Source organism: Panthera onca, chromosome B3, assembly GCF_046562875.1.
Source record: "Panthera onca isolate mPanOnc1 chromosome B3, mPanOnc1 haplotype 2, whole genome shotgun sequence".
Classification (NCBI taxonomy): Eukaryota; Metazoa; Chordata; class Mammalia; order Carnivora; family Felidae; genus Panthera; species Panthera onca.
Window position 1 is genome coordinate 84,370,043 of NC_138344.1, and position 21,126 is coordinate 84,391,168.

The 21,126-nt window shown below is 38.4% G+C and overlaps 2 protein-coding genes across 7 annotated transcripts in view; one reads left to right on the forward strand and one right to left on the reverse strand.

Annotated features, from left to right (window-relative positions):
• Positions 1 to 1,388: 1,388 nt before the first annotated feature.
• On the forward strand, positions 1,389 to 5,069 carry INSM2 (INSM transcriptional repressor 2). Its single transcript, XM_060619529.3, has one exon. The coding sequence runs from the start codon at positions 1,522 to 1,524 to the stop codon at positions 3,184 to 3,186; it is 1,665 nt and encodes a 554-aa protein (XP_060475512.1). The 5' UTR covers positions 1,389 to 1,521; the 3' UTR covers positions 3,187 to 5,069.
• Positions 5,070 to 5,337: 268 nt separating this feature from the next.
• Positions 5,338 to 21,126, reverse strand: part of RALGAPA1 (Ral GTPase activating protein catalytic subunit alpha 1) — a 263,713-nt gene continuing 247,924 nt past the window's right edge. For 5 of the 6 annotated variants that reach the window (XM_060619520.3, XM_060619522.3, XM_060619525.3 and 2 more), the window contains 2 exons: positions 15,239 to 15,363; positions 5,338 to 6,707 (listed from right to left, as the gene is read on the reverse strand). In XM_060619520.3, the coding sequence (XP_060475503.2) occupies positions 6,559 to 6,707; positions 15,239 to 15,363 (274 nt within the window). In that variant the 3' untranslated portion in view covers positions 5,338 to 6,558. Of the gene's footprint in view, positions 6,708 to 14,619; positions 14,651 to 15,238; positions 15,364 to 21,126 lie in introns of all 6 variants that reach the window. The other variant, XM_060619523.2, reaches the window with a different exon arrangement.

Consider the following 21,126-nt stretch of genomic DNA (forward strand, 5'->3'; position numbering starts at 1 on the left):
AAAAGATTAGAGATTCCTTAAGTAGAATGCCTAAAATATTGTTAATGATACAAATATATAATTGCTTCCAAGCGTCCCCAAAATAATGCACTCCATGTAAAAACACTTCATTCACCTTAGGAGGAGGAAGAGGATCTGAGGATGTGTGTTATTGATGACTACATCTGTTTGTTATATCTGTAGTCTAAAATTACATTGCTCAGTCTTTTTCTCCAATTTGATTTAGTAAGGAGACTTGAGTTCTTTCCCCTTCCTATTCTCACGTTGTACTTACCTATATTATGGACTTTTGGCACTTAATTATACATTTGTCATATTTTCTAATCATTTCATAGTTCAGCTAGTGTTAGAAACTTTCACATCTCTTCTAGTGCTTAAAACAGTGCTGGGCACATTACAGAGTGAAGGATGAGAATCTATTAAATGTGGCCCATAGCACACCTTTTGCAAAGTATCACTTGTATAAGGGGAAGCAGATGAAATCCTGATTCTGCCAGTATTTCTCACTCAATCTACTCCATGCTAAACAGGTCAGTTAGGCACTAAGTCATGTCTCTGGGTAGTACAAGTGGAAGGTGTGAACAGAGAAACCACTTTATCTGAGGACAGTCGAAAATTAGATCCTACTTTCCCCTCCTCACTCCTTTTCCCATCGGGGAGGGGACATTTATAAGCCCTGAGGACCAGGGTCCAGAAACCGGCTGGCGTCCTGAGCTCCAGAGGCTTGCCAGCACGCACGATCTCCCGCACTGAGAGCCCTTCTTCCCAGATGAATTCTCATAGTATCACAGACGCGCGCAGTGTCGATCGATACTGGATGGCAGACGTGCTCCCGCCGTCAAGTGTAGGCACAGGGCGGTGGATTTAGCCGGCCTGCCGCTCGGTCGCAGCTTCTCATCAGCTCAATAAGGGCAGAGGACGTTAACCCGTTCCCCGGCGGACACCCACTCGGTTGCCTCCCGACACCCGCTGTCCGCAGCCCCTTCCCCTCGACTTCCCCCCACTCGGCCTCCCTCAGACTCCCACGCGTGTCGGGGGTGGGGTGCAGCAGGGGCCCGGCCCGAAAGGAGGGCGCCCATCGGTTGCCTCTCCGCCCGGCTCCCTGGACGGTCCTTGGAGGCAGCTGAGGCAGGGAGTACCGAGCTTCTTCACACTCCGGACCTTACCTTTTTATATCTTCTTCCGCTGGTGGGCGGCAGGGGGAGGCGGCAGCCCCGAAGCCAGCTGCTGGGGCCGCGCGGGAGGCCGCTGCGTGGTGGGGTGGGGGCACGCGCCGCAGCCAGCCTCTTGGACCCCTGAGAGCCCAGCCAGGCGAAAACCCCGCCCCTGGCGCCCGCTCCCACTCCTGATTGGCCGGCCCAGCCTGAAGGCTACCGGTGGTCCCCCGGCCCGAATCTCAGCTATAAAGGCAGCCCACGCATGACGGCTGTGGCGAAGCTCGGGTAGCTGCGGTGCTCGTCCGCTTTCAGCCCCCGCGGCGCCCCCTTTACTCCTTGCCCCCAGAGCGCTCCCGACTCCACCATGCCGAGGGGCTTCCTGGTAAAGCGAACTAAACGGACAGGGGGCTCCTACCGAGTGCGCCTAGCTGAGCGGATCTTCCCACTGCTGGGGCCCCAGGGGGCGCCGCCCTTCCCCGAGGAGGCTTCCAGTGCTCCCCAGCCAGGTGCGGAGCAGGTGGCACCCCCCACCCTGGAGGAGGAGGCGGCAGCCCGCGAGCTGTCGGGGTCGTCCTGTCAGGCGGCTAGGGTGAGCCCAGGGGAGGGCGGGCAGGAAGGTGCTGCGGAGTGGAGGGCGGATGGCAGGGAGGGCCCCGGGCCCAGCCCCAGTCCCACCAAGCCGGCGGTCGTGGAGCTGCGCCGGGCTTTCCTGGAGCGCTGCCTCAGCTCGCCCGTCTCTGCAGAGTCCTTCCCCGGGGGTGCCGCCGCGGTGGCTGCTTTCTCCATCTCGGCGGCGCCAGCAGCTGCACCGACCTCCGGGGAGCAGTTCCTGCTGCCGCTCCGGGCACCATTCCCAGAGCCAGAGTTCCATCCAGACCCTGCTCCCCTCTCGGTCACCCTGCAAGGCCTAAAGCGGGCCGCTGGCAACGAGCGCCGTGCCAAGGCACCTCCGGGCTGCACGTCTGGACCCGCGGCCGCCGGAGTCAAGAAGCCAAAGGCCATGAGGAAGTTGAGCTTCGCAGATGAAGTGACCACGTCCCCTGTTCTGGGCCTGAAGATCAAGGAGGAGGAGCCCGGAGCACCGTCCAGGGGCCTGGGGGGCAGCCGCACGCCACTGGGGGAGTTTATCTGCCAGCTATGCAAGGAGCAGTACGCGGACCCCTTCGCTCTGGCTCAGCACCGCTGCTCCCGCATCGTACGCGTCGAATACCGCTGCCCTGAGTGCGACAAGGTCTTCAGCTGCCCTGCGAACCTCGCCTCCCATCGCCGTTGGCACAAGCCCCGTCCCGCAGCGGCAAATGCTGCCACAGTCTCTTCAGCCGACGGGAAGCCACCTCCTTCCTCAGCCTCCCCAGACTCTGGGGCTGTTGCATCTTTCTTGGCGGAGGGGAAGGAGAACAGCCGGGCAGAGCAAACGGCGGATCAGCACCTGCAGGCGAGGGACAGCTCCAGGGCGGAGCAGCACCAGGACAGCGCCCCACACCCGGGCCTCCAGGTGTCCCACCCCGAGCCACCGCTGCCTCAGGTCCCCTATACGGAGGGGATGTTGGGGCGCCGGGTGCCTGGGCCAGGCAGTGCCAGTGGTGTCGGGGGAACCGAGATCTTCATGTGCCCATATTGCCACAAAAAGTTCCGTCGCCAAGCCTATCTGCGCAAGCACCTAGGCACTCACGAGGCAGGCTCTGCTCGTGCACTTGCCCCGGGCTTTGGCTCTGAACACGGTGCCCCGCTCGCCTTCGCTTGCCCGCTGTGCGGGGCCCACTTCCCTAACGCAGACATCAGGGACAAGCACCGGTTGTGGCACGCGGTCCGTGAGGAGCTGCTCCTGCCTGCTCTGGCTGGGGCCCCCCCTGAAGCTCCAAGCCCAGGCGGGGCATCCGACGGGAGTGCTCAGCAAATTTTCTCGTGCAAACACTGCCCTTCCACTTTTTTTAGCTCCCCGGGGCTGACCCGGCACATAAATAAGTGCCACCCCTCAGAAAGTCGGCAGGTACTGCTGCTGCAGATGCCGTTGCGGCCTGGCTGTTGAGGACAGAGATGAGGAAGATTATGCGGTTGGCTTTGGAGGAAACAGAGCAAGGGAATTTCTGTGGGGATTTCTTGAATTTGCAAGTTTACCCTCTTTGCTGCCTATATTTTCTCTCCTAAAACTCCCAGTAGTCAATGTTCCGCCAGAGAAGCGGACAGCGAAATGTAAAATCCCTCTCTAGAGCAGGTATGTATATGATATAAACATTCGCGGTCAAGGACTGTCACTTTAAAAGCCTTCTCTCTTACCCCACGAAAATAGGATTTCCCCCCTCATTCTGGAGACCCTAACGAATCCTATATGACTTGTAATTCCTATGGAAAGTCGTAGTGAATACGTGCATGTCTCAATATCTGCAAATGATTCTAACTACCAAAAATGGTAGTCTTTTTTTTTTTTTTTTCTTGCCATTGCAGGCGCCTATGTAGTTTCTGTCTCAATAGGGTCAGATTTCTTGCATTGTATATTCTGTGAATTAAAAGTTATGTGATTGGTGCCAAACGTACAGGGGGTTGGGGAAAGACTCAAGACCTCTGCCTGTGGGCAGGAAATGTAAGGGGATGTTTGCGCTTTGGGGGATATGGGGATCTCCCTGTAAACGTTCTCTTTCTCAAGTATTAGTAGTCCATTCTTAAGTTAGTGTTTGGAGGTGGAGAGGGTGCTACTTTACTTGGAGGGGGTTGAGATACCCCCAAATTCTCACCTTTAGCTTTTTTGTGTGTTTTCAGGAAGAGATACTTTAACAGATTTTTTTTTTTTTTTTTTTTTTTTGGAAATATAAAACTCATTTCTGGAAGTTTGACTGTTTTAGTAGGGTTTCATCCAAATTGTTTAATCCTTCTGTTGTAAATCTTATACAGTGTTATATATGAAACTATGTTCAGCTTAAGGAAGATGTTAATACCTATCTATCTATAATCCACTATGGAACTGAATGACTTTTCATTCAATATTCATTTTTCAGCAGCAATCTGTTTCTGAAATTTCTTTTTGTAAACCATATTCAGTGCACACTCTGTACCCATGCTCTAATAGCCAGAGTTTGGGACACTGGCTAAGTATTGCTCGACAGATAGCCCATATTTGTAAGATGCTTACCACCAAATAAATGTACATAGCTGGTGCTTTCTTGTGTTCTGTGTTTGTCCTGAGAATCTCATTGAACACAGCCTATTTTTCAAAGCCACATTTCTTATCTCCCCAAAGCTAGTATCCTACTTTAGATTCTTAGTGACCCATTTAGACAGAATACAGACAGGAGAAATTATATTTTATAAATGCATATAATGGTGCAGAAATGCAATGGAAAAATTTCCTTTGAAGTATGGCTTGCACAGACTAAGCTCCAAAAGGCTTTAAATCTAAAGATACTTTACCACCTAAAAATGTCAACAGAAAATATATTTTAAGTATTTTTTCTTTAAAAAAGCTGGTAGTTTTATCCAAAGATGAAAAAAATGTTAACCATGCTTATTAACTTCACTGTTTCCAAGTCGGCATTTTCGCTCCATTTTGTTATATTTCATCAATCCATTAGCTGTTCATTATTAAAAAATGAAAGCACCATAGAAATGTGTAAGGAGTTACCTCGACTTTCCTTTCTGTAATTCTTTGCCTTGGTTGTGGGAAACTATCTATACTGTTTAACCTTGTTCCCAGGGACTCGTTTATCTTCTACATAAGCTTTCATAGGAATTTTGTCTTCCACAGTTTCCTAGGAATCTATTTTTATTTACAAGAAAACAAAAACTTAAGTGCATCGGAACTCTGAAAGGTTATTTAGAAACTGTCTGCAAAAAGTTTTTTTCTCCCCTGAATGTGTATTACCAAACAAAATGAAATTTAAAAATCAAAGAAGCAGAAGCCTAAGCTTAATTGATGCTTTAACCAAGTGTATTGGGTTAAATTTCTGACCAGCCCTTACAAAGGTATAAAATTGCCTGCATTTTTAACGACTATGGTAGAATCTCTGAGAAATAACTTGGGGTGTATCCTAACTAGAGAACTTGGAATTCATTTTTCATGATTTGCTAAGATAACCTAGGTTTATGCTTTACATCTCTCCATTAATCACATAGTTCTACTTATTAAGTCTGAAAATATATTAAAGACAAATAGATGAGAAATATAAAAGACAAATCAATGCTCATAGACATTGTGATAAGAATATTTTTATTGTATTATTAAATACCGTAGCTTTTTCTTTCACTGTTACAAATTTGTAGATACTACATGAATGATGATACATAATTTATATTTTATAGTTTGCCGGTATGATGTATTTACACATGCAGTTAGTACTGATGTCATGCTACATTTCCTTAGGAGATGCCCGTTCAAAACAAAATATGAACAAAATGTGAGCAGCTTATTTATTGTAGGAAAGTATTTCTTGGGGCGGGGGGGGGGGGGGGGGGTGGAATGTATACCAGCTTGCACCAGCAAGTTCAGTATTAATATAATATTTAACTTAGACTCCTGGGTCATGTTCCCTTTTTAAATACACATAATTTAAGCAACACATTTATATCAGAAAAGTTTTTTCTTTTCTTTCTTTCTCCCCATCCCCCCGTTACCCTCTTTCTGGTACTTAGGAAAGAACATCGATACACCAGGATCCAGCAGCCAATAATACAGGGCCACAATCTCAAAATAAAAATGGCATTTAACAGTGATACCATTTAAAAAGCAAAACATTAGAAAAATATTTGGAAGCTAAACATAAATCAAAGTTCAGCACAGTGATTTTTCTTGTTATTAGATATATCATGGCATCACCTGCACAGCCAAGAAATGAGGCATTGCTTTGGGAAGAAAAAGTTAATGCTAAAATTATGTTAGTGGGAATTTGGAATACTAAACAACCATTTATTTTAAGTATTTTCATAACATAAATAATCCATACACATCCTGTGTATTAAGATTTGCAACTTTTGCTATAACTTTACAAATGCTTAAATTTAAAAATTTACATTTGTAAAAAACAATCATATATTTACTGAGCCATAAAGTTGCAATGGGGCACGATAAATAAAATAATGAGACTATCTGTCCAATTATATTTTGGCTCAGAGTTAATCATGAAATTAAAAGTGAAACTGCTTAGACATAATTATCTAGGAAGGTAAAGGGTGTAGAATAAAACTCCACCCCCCAAAAATATGGCAGCTTAGAGTATTGGGGGGGAAAAAACCAACTGAATAAACAACCCAAACCTATTAAGTTACAAATTACTTAAATCCAGTGTTTTTTTAAAATAAATGTTCAGGAAGATACATGCAAGTTATGGCAAACACGAAGGCCTGAAAGGGTTAACACTATGTTCATGCTAAGGTGGCTACTGCTGATCACACTGCTGGGCTGCTTGTCTCCTTAGGATTTATTGGCTGAGCCAGAGGATCGACGCAGCTTCATGGACATGCGGCTTTTGCTAGTTCGAGGAGACATTGGAGAGGCCAGGTCAGCCCCGTCTACCTGCGTTGCTGTGGGAGTTTCACTGGATAGAATCTCTGGGTAGGAGCCTGTGGGAAATATTAAGAGCATTAGCACATGTCGTCTGGCCTCTCACCCCATAAGATATAATCTGCTACTCATCTGTAGCATGGATCCCAACCCTTAATGAGGTCTTTTGGGGGAAAAAGCAAGGCCAAAACTTGCCTTTTAGAACAGCCTACTAAGATTTTATTTAAAACCCAGTCATCTGGTGGCTCATGTAATTATATTAGCAAGAAAGCACCAATCACTGTTTCCAGAGCCAGGACTAACCAGAGAGCTCCTCAGGAAAAGCAACGGGAAGCAAAATCTTTGGGCCAGACAGGACAGGGATCCAAAGCATCATTAGCATGCAGGGAAGGGCTGAAGAAGCAGGTGAGAGAAGGACCAATTCCTATCTCTAAAGTACAGGGTATAACCAAGAAAAGGGTCTCCATTGCTCAAACTTGAAAACAACAGCACCGAATGGTTCTAAAAAGAAATTCAACACAATGAGACCATTATAGACGCTGGGTATTTAAATATGCTTTTAGAAAGGGGCAAGATAAATTCCTAGGGGAAGGAGGAAGACAAGAACTCTTATCTGAAATTTAATAAAAGACAAGTTGACCCCTCAAAATGTCTTCCATTTAGAAGAGATAAGCAATGCTTTTGTTTTCCTTAACTTAAATTTTTGCAGTTACTCCATCCAGTCACAGCAAGTAAATAACCAGTAGGATGAACAAACATTAAAAGAAGGAAAAACAAATTCAAATTGGAAATTTTTTTGTGTTATTTACGAAGTAGTATCTTTACCTCTGCACCATATTTCTATGAATTATGATTTTCTAATATACAGCAATGCTATAGAACTTTGCATACTATAGGCCCTCAGATATTTTCTGAATAAGAAATTACATTAAAAATAAAAGCCCTCCAAAAAAAAAAAATCTGAAAATAGAACAAAAATTTAAAAATTCTGTATATTTTAAGACACTTTAATCCAGATTTTCTGGGCCTTATGTATGTGAACATTTTCTTTATGTATGTCACAAACACCTCACACAGGCTGCAGGCTTATTATACATTTCTTCACTCTGCAGGAAAACTTTTGGCATATTTGTTAGCCAAAGGAGCACCTCAGAGAAATTTCAAGCGTGGAAATAATCATACTAACACTTCCATATAATGAAACATTTGTGCCTAAATTGAAGTTATGAATATTGAACAAAACTGTTCAATAAGGGGTACTGATCTCACAGAGATGTATTATTAAGAATCTATCTTGGTAGAATACTTCAGAGTGTTTTTAAGGTGAAACGTTACAATTATACTTTAGAACAAACATATTATCAGGGAAGAAATATTTTCTCACTACTTGGAATCTAGGTCCAATTGCCCTTCTTTTCAAAGTAATTTCTCCAACAATTCTTTGTTTTCTAACTGAAATGAGGTTGGCCTTCAAAACACAAGGAGAAGGAAATATATTTCTGTTCACCTTTACTCTTCCTGAAGATCTGAATTGGTTCATACTGGACCCACACTGGAAAACCTAGAGGAGAATATGAATCCATGGCCCTTTTTAGGGAAGCACTGCAGACGGATGGCAGAAGGAAGGTGAAGAGCGGTAGCTCATGCTTTTCTGGTAATGCATATTATTCCCGGCCAATCATGAGAGGCCTTCCCATGGCTGTTTACCTTGAGATGGCCAATGTTTTCTAGCGGAGGTTTTGGGAGGAAGAGAACTATCACTGCATTTCTTTCTTTGTTGTGAATGAAGAAATGGAGTAGTGAGCAGAAGTGAGAAAACAAAGAGAAGACAGATAACAGATATGAGAGACACTGCAGAATTTTACAGGTGTTAATTGAGGAGCAGAGAAGTAATCAAGTTTTATTATGAAATTGGGCATGCAATGCATTAGAGTGATGATGTTTAACAATGGACAATGCTTTGTAAATTCAAATGTTATACTTACCAACTAACAAGTTCAAATAGGAAAAAAAGAAAAGAAAAAAAGTCTATGAGAGATTCTGTAAACATCTACCTTTTAAAGTGCTCATTGTACTGGTGGCAGGTTGTCATAATCACTAAGTCATAAAATCTCTAGAGCTGTACTGTCCAAAGAGGTAGGCATAGCCACACTAAAACTAAAAATTAACATTAAGTGAAAATAAACATGTGGGTCCTTGGTGTACTGGCCACATTTCAAGTGTTGAGCAACCATATCTGGTTAGTGGCAACCATAATGAACAGTGCAGATATAGGACATTTCTATCATTATAGAAAGTTTTACTGGAGAATACTGCTTTAGAGTATGCCAAAACCAAAGGGTATTTTCCTCAAAAACAGCAATTTCTCCATGTCTCCCTTACTGCCTGCAGTGTGAAATCCCCCTTCAATAAACTGAGAGTCAAATCAGGCTTTTTAGCATGTGTGGTATATAGCTTATCAGTACCTCTTCAGTTTTGGCAAATGCTATTTGTGGTATATACTGGGCATACTCAAACTCTATAAATAATTTACAGTAGATCTCAATTTTAGATGTAAAGAATACAGTAATACGTACCCTTCATTTCACACCCTAGTCTGCCTAAGTATTGATTTCTATCACCTGAGTCATAAAGAATGTTGCTTTAATCATTTCTATTAATATATCCTCAAGTAAAAAGTATTTATGGGGTCCTATGTACTGTATCTCTAATATTCTTATAGTACTCACATACTCTGTCTTTGTACACTGATTATAATGAACACGGCTTTGGGGTCTATACGGATTACAAAAGGGAACTCAGTGGATTGTTATTTATCATGGCTTTGTACTGCTTGCTGACAGGTATGACCATTTAAAACCACTGAAGTTATAAAAAAAAAATACTTTGAATTTGAAAGTAGATCCAATGAATACTGAACTAAGAGGCACTGTGATGTTTTAGGAAGAATATGGGGATGGGTTAGACAGGCCCAGGTTAAATGCCAAGTCTGGCAAGTTACTAGCTTTTGGGTCTTGGGTAAACTGATCTAGTTTTCTTTTTTTGTAAAATGGAGACAGTACTAGTTATTTTGCAAAGTTGTGAGGGATGAATGACTGCATATGCAAAGATCTGGCACACAGCAGGTATACAGTAAGTGTAGCTATATAAATAATAAAGCTACTAAACAGATAAGAGTAAAATTTAACAGACTTTGAATCAGAACAGATGAGGACTGGAAGAGACAGAGATTAGAAATATTTTTGATGAAAATTACCACTTACAAAATATAACCATTGAAATGTGGAGGACACAACATACTGTTTAGTTTTGAGAAAATTAAAGAATTTACCCACTCTTATGTTGGTAGTCCCACAAAATATAATCTTACTTATTAAAGTTTTCAGATGACCCTAATAATCTTACTGCTTTAATATTGTTAAAGGAGTTGATTAGTGATTAAGATTAGCACGTATGCACTACCACTGGATGTCATAAAGGAAACAACACATTATTTATTTTTTTAAAGTAATCTCTATGCCCAACACGGGGCTTGAACTCACAACCCTGATATCAGGAGTCATATGCCTTACCGAATGAGCCAGCCAGGCACCCCTAAAATTAAACAGTAGAGAAATACAGGCAAATAAAGTGGCTTAATTTTGAATGAAGATATAAAAAACTGCCATTACTGAAGATTTAGAACATGTCAGTCTAAAGTGTGTCATATTTTATCTCCTTACAGATGGAGAAACTGGGTTTAAGAGATTAATTTACTTGAGTCTATGTGGATAATAAATAACAGAACTAGGATTTAAATCCAGATCAGTCTAATTCCAAAGCCCATACTCCATACTTCTCCCATGGCAACTTTAATCTATTAAAAAAAAAAAAAAAAGATTTTTCAATGGGTGGAAAAGTAGAATCTTTAAAATGAGAATCTTTAACAATATCTAATTTGTAAATATGACAGGTTGTAGGGCAATTTCAACAGCAAGAAGTTACTGAAAATACTTAGATTACACAGGTAATTATAATAGTTAAGATCATGGACTATGAAGTCAGATTCTGGCTTTACCAAGTGTCAGGTGACTCTGGATAAACTCCCCCTACCCCTCAGGCCCCCAGAACTGCTGCGAAGATTAAATGAGAGAATGCACGTATAGTGCTTAGCACAGTGCCTGGCACTCAGTAATTGTTCAATTATTATTTTCACTACAAAAATTATACATCTGAATGAATGTTCTATGTGGAAACTGAATTTAGTAATTATTGTCACAAAAGGTTAGTGGACTTTAAGACTAATATTATTTGCCTCTTGGTCAACAAGACATAAGCCAAATTTTCAAGTTCAAAATACATTTGACTGCTTACAACTTCAGGTTTAAAAACATAACAAATATATAGCTTATGTTCTGTGTTGAAGGAAACTGATTTTCCTACTGGCACTTATAAATAATAATAACATCTAGGATATGTATAAAATAACTATCCTCTGAGGAGCTCCAGTGTGTTCTTTCAGATCATTTCAAAGCCTGAAAAGGGGAGGAAAGTTTAAAATAACTTTTAAAGAGATAGATCTGACCATAATACTGTCCTATCTACATGTGGCAATACATATTTGTGAATTAAGAGCAAAACTGCAGTTAGAATGAAGATTAGATGTTACTCTAGGTATTCATTATCACTTTATCTCTTATTTTGATGGTATAGAAATATTTGAATTTTATTACAATTTTCACATTTATTTAAGTAGGAACCTATATGTAACCTAAAGGAACCTAAAAGTAATTCAACAAAGTGGTATGTGTATTAGATATATATTTATGTATGTCTATATATGCATAATAGAGACAAACACCAATCAACCTTCTAATATTTAGAGTACTAAAACTTCTAATTTGTAGAAAAACAAATCCAAAGAGAGGTATCTACTCAATTTAAGTAACAGAGTATTAGGTATAACTGAAGATAGACTACACAATAAGCATTCAATAATATTTATGGCTGATGACAGTAAAAAAATAGTGGAACAATTATGGGTGTATTTTTAATGCTGACATTAAGAAAGACAATTAATATTTACTGTGTACTTTCAGCAAAACAGGATCCTGTTTCTTGTTGCTGGCATCCGAGAATTTGTTTTATTAAAGAAAAAAAAAAGACTTGATTTGAAAAGACAGTGTGATGTTAGGGAAAAATACTTAGATTTTTGGACCACCAATGTAACCTGGCCAAGAAAAGAAGTAATTTCATTTTAAAATTCATTTTAAACTTTAAAGTTGAGAGTCAGAGGAGAGAGATTCATGAACATAAAGTTAAAAAAGGAGGCCACTGTAAAACTTTTGATATTTTCCACACACATGCCTGACAAAGATAAAGGGATTTTTTCCTATAATTTTTTTTAAAAATAAAGGACAAGAAAAATCTAATAATGGGTAATGTAGTTATGGGAGATCAACAAAAGTGTGACATCACAATATCTCCTTCAATGACCTTAGGGATAAAAATAATTTCCCTTAAGTATCAGTCTACTGTCACAGAGTCCCTTTTGAGAAAATACAGTTATGAAATTTATGGATCAACTATGACACACCAAAAATGTTTTTCATACTAATTTAAATAACACTAAAAATTGTATCTTTTTTGGATTTCAATGTCAAACAGTTGATACATTAGTGTTAACCAGAAAGCAGGTTTTAGAGAATCTTGAACCAAGTAAATTTAAAAAATAGTGGTTTTCTACACTATTCCACTGAATAGAATTATAGGATTGGTTAGAAAGAACAGATTATATTCTTTATATGATTGTCATACTGGCACTTCTTTAAAACTTGATTTCAAATGATTGTATTTGTTATCAATTAGCATTATTTTATATACATGGGTTACGCATAGGATATCTAAAGTTGATTCTCAATTACAATTTCGAATGCATTTCTTCAGTGTGACAATTGAATTTTATCATTATGCTTAAAAGTAAAAATCTAAAAAACTTCACACTATTATGTAAAAGTCAGGTCCCTATTGCTATTATGTGGTTATTTCATTTCTTTTTTCTCTCACTTTGACTTATAGGGAGTACTTTAAAGGGAGTTCTACATGTATGGGGTGGTTTATGATAAAAATTTGGGATGACTGGAAGAAAAAGATAATCATTCTTCAGATATCATAATGGTTTTGCTACTATAGAAAAGAGCAAATATTCCAATTTTATACTATTGTGTTGAATTGAGAACCACTAGCTAAAAATTTTTATCTTTCCCAAGTATTAAAAAGTCTGCAAAAAAAAAATGTATTCAGTAATACTGGAACAAGTCATTTACAGATAACAACACCCTTTTAAAAATTAGACTGCATGCTTTTATAATGGCTCCTGAGGGCAAAAACAACTTTAAAAAATTAACTGAAAATACTCTGTAGCATAGTAAATACTTTGTAGCATAGTATTAAGTTTATGTTAAAATACACATCTTCATTACTATTGATATAACTAAGTTTAAAAATATTTTTTTTAATGTTTATTTTTGACAGAGAGAGAGAGAGACAGAGACAGAGCACGAACGGGGTAGGGGCAGAGAGAGATGGAAACAGAATCTGAAGCAGGCTCCAGGCTCTGAGCTGTCAGCACAGAGCCCAATGCGGGGTTTGAACTCATGAACCGTGAGATAATGACCTGAGCCGGAGTCAGACACTTAACTGACTGAGCCACCCAGGTGCGCCACTAAGTTTTAATAAAGTAGTAAAATACATTAAAAAATGAAGCCAACAGAACCTTGACTTGGTTACTATGCCTCAGAAAGTGAGACTACTGCTTCCCACATTATGTAACTGGCCAAATGCACAATATGAGAACATTAAGAAGAATATGAAGGACTCCAGTTGGTAAAAAAACTACAATATGAAAACTGATGGCTTTTATAAATTTAAGGGGGAAAGTTAGTCTGAATACAGTCCTATTAATATTTTTCAGTTGTGAAACTTATGATTCAACTATGTGATACATGAAAGTGTTATTCATATCTATTTTAATAATGTAGCTCAGTATTTTTCAGATATTCTCTATTACTAAACAATGAAATTTCCAGTTATATTTAACTAGTTTTTATTTTGTTCATTAATTTACTTTTAATATCTTTCTTTTACCATCATTCTTCATTCCAAACCAAGTAATTTTAGACAGTGTCAATCCACTGAACTGAATCTTAAGACCTCTTTCTCTTTCAAAAGATTCAACCTAGTCTATATAATTTTCTTCTTTGATAGTGTTTTATATTAATTTTGAAAAGGCTCTAAGTTTTTTGGTAATATTATTTTTATAATGGCAAATTACATGATGACAGGAATGGAAAGTTTAATTTTAGCAACTAAATCTCAATTGAGATTTAGTCTTTTTTTTTTCCCCCCAAATAAATTAGGCCAGAAAAGGACTACTATGCCTTTTAAACTTATTTAATATAAAGAACACTTATATATCATAATAAGAATTTGAAGGCTTCTTGGGATGAACTTCAACTATATTGTATTCTTTTTTCCTGTTCCCTTGAACACCATTCAAATAGTCATCTTTGTATTTCAGGTGCCCAGTACAGTGCAAAGCACACCACAGAATAACTATCTGATGAATTAAGATATTCAATAACAATGCAAAACATTACAAAATACAAAGACACACCATTTCATCAGCTCAGTAGTACTATTTTTTTCATGCTGAGAAACAAAAAAGGTCAATACAACAAGGTGTAACTAATTTCAACCAAGGGGGTGGTTCTATTATTAGTTATTTTTATCCCAGAACCAGTGTTAGTGTTTCATGCAGACCTGGGTTAGTAAGTATAATTCTGGAAGAAATTTAGTGACAATTTCTGAAAGTATGAATGAGGGCAGTGTTAAGTTTGCTTATTGTTTGAGTTACAAGCTTAGCACTTGCTAATTTTTTAAAAAGGAAATGGGGGAAGAACAAAAGGTGTTTTGGTTGACACTTTGTCTTACCTTCAGATAAACAGAACTGATATTTAATGATCTAAAGAGGGAAAATAAAATAAATGAAACAATCATAAGGAGTGCAAAGTATTACAGAATAGGAAGGCCATGAGTCATTTATTTTCTTAATGATTTTTTTCAAAATTAGTTAACTGTAAAAATGCAGTACCCTCTTATAATCTTGAAATATTATAAAATAATTTACTGTACCAAGTACTTCTAAACCTAGACAATTATTTAACTTTATTTGTAAAATTAGAGATAAGGCAATATTCCTGGCCATAAAATTTGATCCTCTAAAGTTGAGAGAGAATGCGTACTCAACTTGTATTTCTTTTGCAGATACTGCAGTAATGATCCCATGAAACACAACAGTCACTGTCCAGTAGCTCAGATAAAATGTGGTGCATGTACTTTTATGAAGATTGTTGACTTTTAATGGAACTGCATTTAGGTCAAAAAAAGTATACATTAAATTTATAGGCCAAATTCAAATATTAAATAATGAAAATGTTTCAATGATGAAATTTATTTAAGTAAGTTTTCTATTTTAAGAGTTTAGAACAAAAGGGTATTGCATTTCAAGTTCCATTAATGACAAGTAACTAAAACTTGCTTTTAATCTTACCGGCATCAGATGGTAAATGATGGTAGGGAGCTGGAGAAAAAACCTGTGCTGCAAAATCTTCAAATGTCGTTGGTTCTAAATGATGCTGGACAATTGTTTGCAGGTATCGTGCTCTCTCCTCATAGCTGATTTCCTTCAGTTAAGGATGTACTTAAATGCAGCTTACATTGGAAAAGAACAGATCTTATCAAAAAGGACTGCTATGATTGCTAAGCCATTACTTCTTAATTATTCACTATTCTTGCGTACCACTTAAAAGTATGGCTTTTTAAAGAGTAAAAAATACAGTTTTTAACATAAGTTTACTCTTCAGGATACCATATAAATGGCAGCTTAACCTAGAGACATTTATTAGGAAAGAATTATACTACCACTAAACTGTTGGAAGAATGAAGGGAACCATGTACTTGAGAAAGGATTCAACTGCTATCAGGTCAGCCTCGGCTCATTTTATCTTGTTAAATCGGCTTCAATCTACAGATTTGCTCTGAAAAGCCACACAATAAATATTAGAATGCTGTTTAAAATACTGTCTGAAATTCTCTATTTTTCATTTGTAAAGACTTATTGTGAGAAATTCCTGCATATCTTCTTCTTTTTCTAAAATCCCTATATTTTCCCAACAATTGTTCTCATTTTGAATGGAGGACTACTGTTGCTGTAATCCTCGAATAACTCCATGGGGTTAAGATAAATACATAGTTGAATCTGTATGTCAGGAAAAAATATCTAGTCAATTATAACACTGAAACAAGCAGGAATATTTGCAAAGAGTCCACGGGACTCCTAAATACTGTCTAACAAAGCATCTACAGGGCACTGACACTGACAGAAAAATACTGTACTTCCCTTTCACCACATTTTCTTCTCTGATATTATTGACAAGCAACCAGTACCTTGAAGTGTTGTTGCTTTTGAACAACCCACTCCAGGCTTCCTGTTTCAGCAGGCCTGATTGTGCTGTTAGCACAGAGAGGGCGAGAAAGAGAGAGAATATTTCTGTTGTTCACGAAAGCAACTATGGAAATGGCTGTCAAAATGTAGAGCAGCAGGCAGCAACATACAATTATCAGGAAAAACTCACATGCTGACTTCGTGTCGTACAGTTCCTGAACTGAGAAATCAGTTAACCTTTCTTCTACAACTTCCAGAAGTTTTCCCACTGTACTGTTTGTGCTATGTTGATAGGCTTTCTATAAGACATTTATAGACGTATAAAGCTAATAAAAATTTGCCTTTTAGTTTTTCTTCATTGTTTCTAAAACCCATTTTAATATTTTTCCTCAAAATTCTTTATTCTTTTTAAAAATTGCTACTCGATTACTGTAGTTCTACATTTCTAGAAATTGTAGAACAAGTCTACAACCAAGACGAAGACAAAAATTTGTAAGGAAGATAATTTGAAGTGGTAATTCAATTGGAGATAACACAGCCAGTTACATCTATAAAAGGTTATTGATTAAGAAGAGGAAAAAGGCTAAGAGTTAAAGGTAAGATTATATTCAGTAGGTACTTAGACTGTGATGTCTTTTGCCCTCCAAATGGCTTAAGTACTTTTTCTTGCGTTACAATTTATTTTGTGCATTAAATATTGAAATAATCTGAATTCCAATTTCTTGCAATCCATCATTTTCAGTTCTGTACAGTGGGACTGAACTTTGAAAAGAATTCTTCTCAAATGGGTAGCAACAGAAGAAGATGCTATATTAAATGATCAGTGGAAAGGATTTTATGGAAGAATCATGTAGGTATTTTTGAATGTTAACTTAGAAAAGTAATATAGGCACACTTTTAAAAGGAGGTATATGGTTATAAGTGGAAGAGGATGTAACTGATGGTTCAATCTAAATAATACCACATATCTCACAACTTGTTGGAAAGTACTTTTTTCATTGGGGGAGATTCACAGCTGCCGAATTTTCTGCAGTTAATAGAGTCCTTTGATTCACAGCAGTGCCCCTTGTACAAAAAATACTGGCCTTTGTGTATTACCAGAAACTAATTTTCTATTTGGCTGAAAAGGGAAAAATGGGGTTATTGCTTCTCCCTCCTACAGAGCTTTTCATTATGCCTGATGCACTCAACTTCTAAGCTCTTCTGAGAAAAAAAATAACTGAAGAGGCAAGAGGTAGAAAAATGAGCTTGTTAGCACATTAGAAGTGAAGTATCTTGGTGGGCCCTAGAAATTCCCAGTGGTGTGTTAACTTATCACTCTATGCATGCTGGCACTGATAGTCTCCCAATTGATCACTCTCTTTTCGCACCAAAGGTGCTGCCAGGAAGCAAAGGCTGAAGGCCCACAGGAGAACAGTCTGCTATCAAAACAAGCTGTTTTTAAAAGTCTGCTTGAATGGGTAAAATGCTTCATGAAAAGTAGGGTGGAGACACCTACCTGCTTTTAAAATGCTCTACTTTCAGAGGGCCTATAAATGAAATATTTTACTTTATCTTATTATATTTACACAAGAATTAGGCAGAAAGAAAGCAAATGTTAATATTTCTAAAGCCAGGAGAATATTTCCAATGTAGTAAAATTTATTAAAGAAATGAATATCTACGTAAAATACATTTGCAGTGTAATTCTATTTCACTATACAAAACTCTGAAGAAACCCAAATATAAAGCTATACAAACTAAAATTATTCAGCTATAATGTATTCATTTTGTATAAAAACACATGATGTGTTTATTTAATGTATTTAATCTTCATTACGTAAAATGATGCTTTCTAAAAACGATTTTTAATAATTCAAGTCTAGGTGGCAGAGTGAAAACAATCATTAATGGTTGAATTTAAATGAAAAACTGCAGCATGTATCACATGTTAGGCAGGCTAATGTCTGAAAGTTTCTTTTTTTTTTTTTTTTTTTTGGTAACTCACTTTCTAAAAGCTAAATATTCTTTATAATTTTCCAGGTTTGATGTAGCCAGATTAACAACAACATCAAAACAAACTAACTTAATCTATAGTACTTACATTTCCCCCCCTTTTAGAAAATATATATTAAGGAGACACAAGGAACTTTAACACTTAAACCACAGTTCGAATCTATAAACAGGATGTTTTGTGATTGAGATGATGATAAAGTTAAACACAGTGCTGTTAGCATCTGCAATGGCAACCATAATCCAAAGCCATTAATTCCTATATCTCCTCATAATAGATTAGAACACTTATTCCTTAAAAGGCAACTCTCTAGGGAAGAGTTATTAGTACCTATAAATTGGGTGACATACACAAACTTGACGGCTAGCAAAAACAGGATAGCTCAAGCTATATTCCTATTGTGAGTGCATGTTGCCATTGACATTGAAATTAAAAAACTGAAATGCATGAGATAAAAAGGGAATGGTAAACAAATTCAAAAACAAAATTTAAAGTACAAGTTTAACTTAAATGAAGGTTTTTGTTGTAAATTTAAAACAACCTAAGCCAAAACTAGCTAACAAAAAGCATTTGATGAGGGAGACTTTTAGCTGGTAGGAATCTTTAATACAGAACCAGCCAATCAAAAGAAATAACACACAGGTGCTGCAATCAGCAATATAATTATCCACTAATCCTCCTTCCTTCTACTTTCTGCAAAAGCAGAAAAGGGGGGAATATTACTATTCTAAAATTAATAAAGGGAACTAAACATTTTCTGTAGTATAAATACTTTAAACCTAATCTGTGCTTAACATTATTATTCATTTTAAGTAACTACTTTTGATTCTAAACTTACATATGAAATTATTTATGGCTCTGTGTCACTGTATCAAGACCAGCTGTCAAGAACTAGGGTTCAATTTCTGCCCGGTCCTGGAAAGAGATGCATGAATTCTACGTGCTGCAGTTTTTCTATATGTTAAATGGGGATACCACCACCTGCTCCTATTTATGTAATAAGGATATTGAAGATAAAGGATATAAATATAGGGTAACCCAAAAGTCCCCCTACATCTGTGCTGAAAATGGTTTTTCTGGCTTTTGGCTCAAGTCTTTGTAAATAGCAGGTGCTGTCTCCCTGAGGGCAATTTTCAATGTCTGTTTACGAAATATACCTGTATTTATGCACAAGAACTCTGATAATATTTCTTGTTTGTGGTATGTACTGAGGGCCTTTTGACCTATTTTGATGAGAGGAAACGGATTTCTCATGAGAAAAAAATATGAAGAAAAGCTACTGCAGGAGGATAATACATTTTTCAATTTTACTAATGTACAGGGATGATATATGAAAGGTAGATTTTTTTTTTTTTTTTTTTTTAAGTTTGAGAGAGAGTGTGCACAGGGTAGAAAGAGAGGGATGAAGAGAGAATCCCAAGCAGGCTCTGTACCATCAGCACAGAACCTGACATGGGGCTCGAACTCATGAACCATGAGATCATGACCTGAGCTGAAATCAAGAGTCAGATGCTTAACTGAATGAGCTACCCAGGTGCCCCAAAAGGTAGATTTGGTTTTGAAGAAGCAACAACCCTTCATTCTCTACAATTTTCTTAATAGGATTCTGAACTGCTTTTACTGTTAGAAAAGGCAAAACTTTCAGGGTGCCTGGGTGGCTCAGTTGGCTAAGCATCTGGGATTCTTGACTCTGGCTCAGATCATGATGCCAGGGTTGTGGGATGAAACCCCGCATCGGACTCCGCACTGAGTGTGGAGCCTGTCTGAGATTCTCTTCCTCTCTCTCTCTGTCCCTCTGCCCCACTGGCTTGCTTGCTCTAGCTAGCTAGCTAGCTAGCTAGATAAGGGCAAAACCTTCAGTTTTGTGATCACTACTTTCATGGCATGGCCAATAGATTTTACAAACATTTAGCTCAACTGTAATTTGTGACTAGTCTCAAAAAAAAAATGGAAGTGTGTGTATACATTATAATGCACACAGGAAGAATATGAAGCATTTTTCACAAAAAGGAGTAATGAAAATTATAATTGTAAACATATATATGAGACCTATCACCACTTAATTTCCTCTTAAGTTCAGATTTAAGGTTTTCTTTCCTAAACAAGATAAAAAATATTGGCTCCTTTTAAAGTGAAGGCAAAGTATGGAATGTTTATATCTGTACTCAGTATCATAGCCTCAGGGATTTAAGGCCCATTCTGAAATTCCTAATTTAGTTAGGCACTTGCCTGCACTCATATATTTCTGTGATTTCTTTGCTGTTTTAGCACATAGGAATTTTATTTCCTTTTTTTGTATAGTTTTCCCAAGAACAGAGGGAGGAGAATTCTGCCTATTAAAAAAAAAATTGGAGTACTACTTATGATATTCACCACATTTCTAAGATGGCTGGTAGATTGAAATTGGCTATGGTGAAAGTTTTCACATCATAGGACTCGACAAATGCCACAAATTAGGGCTTCCTCCCTTCTTTCAGCACTAGTTACTAAACAACAAGTATGCTCCTGCCACTTCCTACCCCCCGTCCCCCTCCCCGTGTAGGCTTCATGCCCAATGCAGGGCTTGAACTCACAACCTTGAGATCAAGTTCCTGAGCTGAGATCAATCAAGATCAAGAGTCGGACGCCTGACAGACTGGGCCACCCAGGCACCCGCCCCCTCCCAAGTATGCCTTTGTCTTTGTGCTTGTTCTCCTAACAAACTAGCAGGGAGACTAATGTCATGGGGCCAGAGGCCATGTCTTTTATTATCTTTCTATATCCAGCACCTAACACAAGACCAGAAGTACTTGATGTTTATAAATTATAGAAGGAATGAATAAAGTTTTCACAGTCGATTAGAAGACTTGTTATGCAAACAACCCCTTCCTTGAACCCCAATTTAGATCTCCAGAAGCAAAACCTTTTGGGGCCAATATAGTTGGGACTTTCCTAAGATTGGATTTAGAGACAGAGTTTGAATCCTTGTGAGAAAGTTTGGTTCCATCCCACCCTTGATCTT

Bases quoted from the DNA above. Each gene is read 5' to 3' on its own strand.
- INSM2 (XM_060619529.3), top strand. From the start codon at position 1,522: ATGCCGAGGGGCTTCCTGGTAAAGCGAACTAAACGGACAGGGGGCTCC.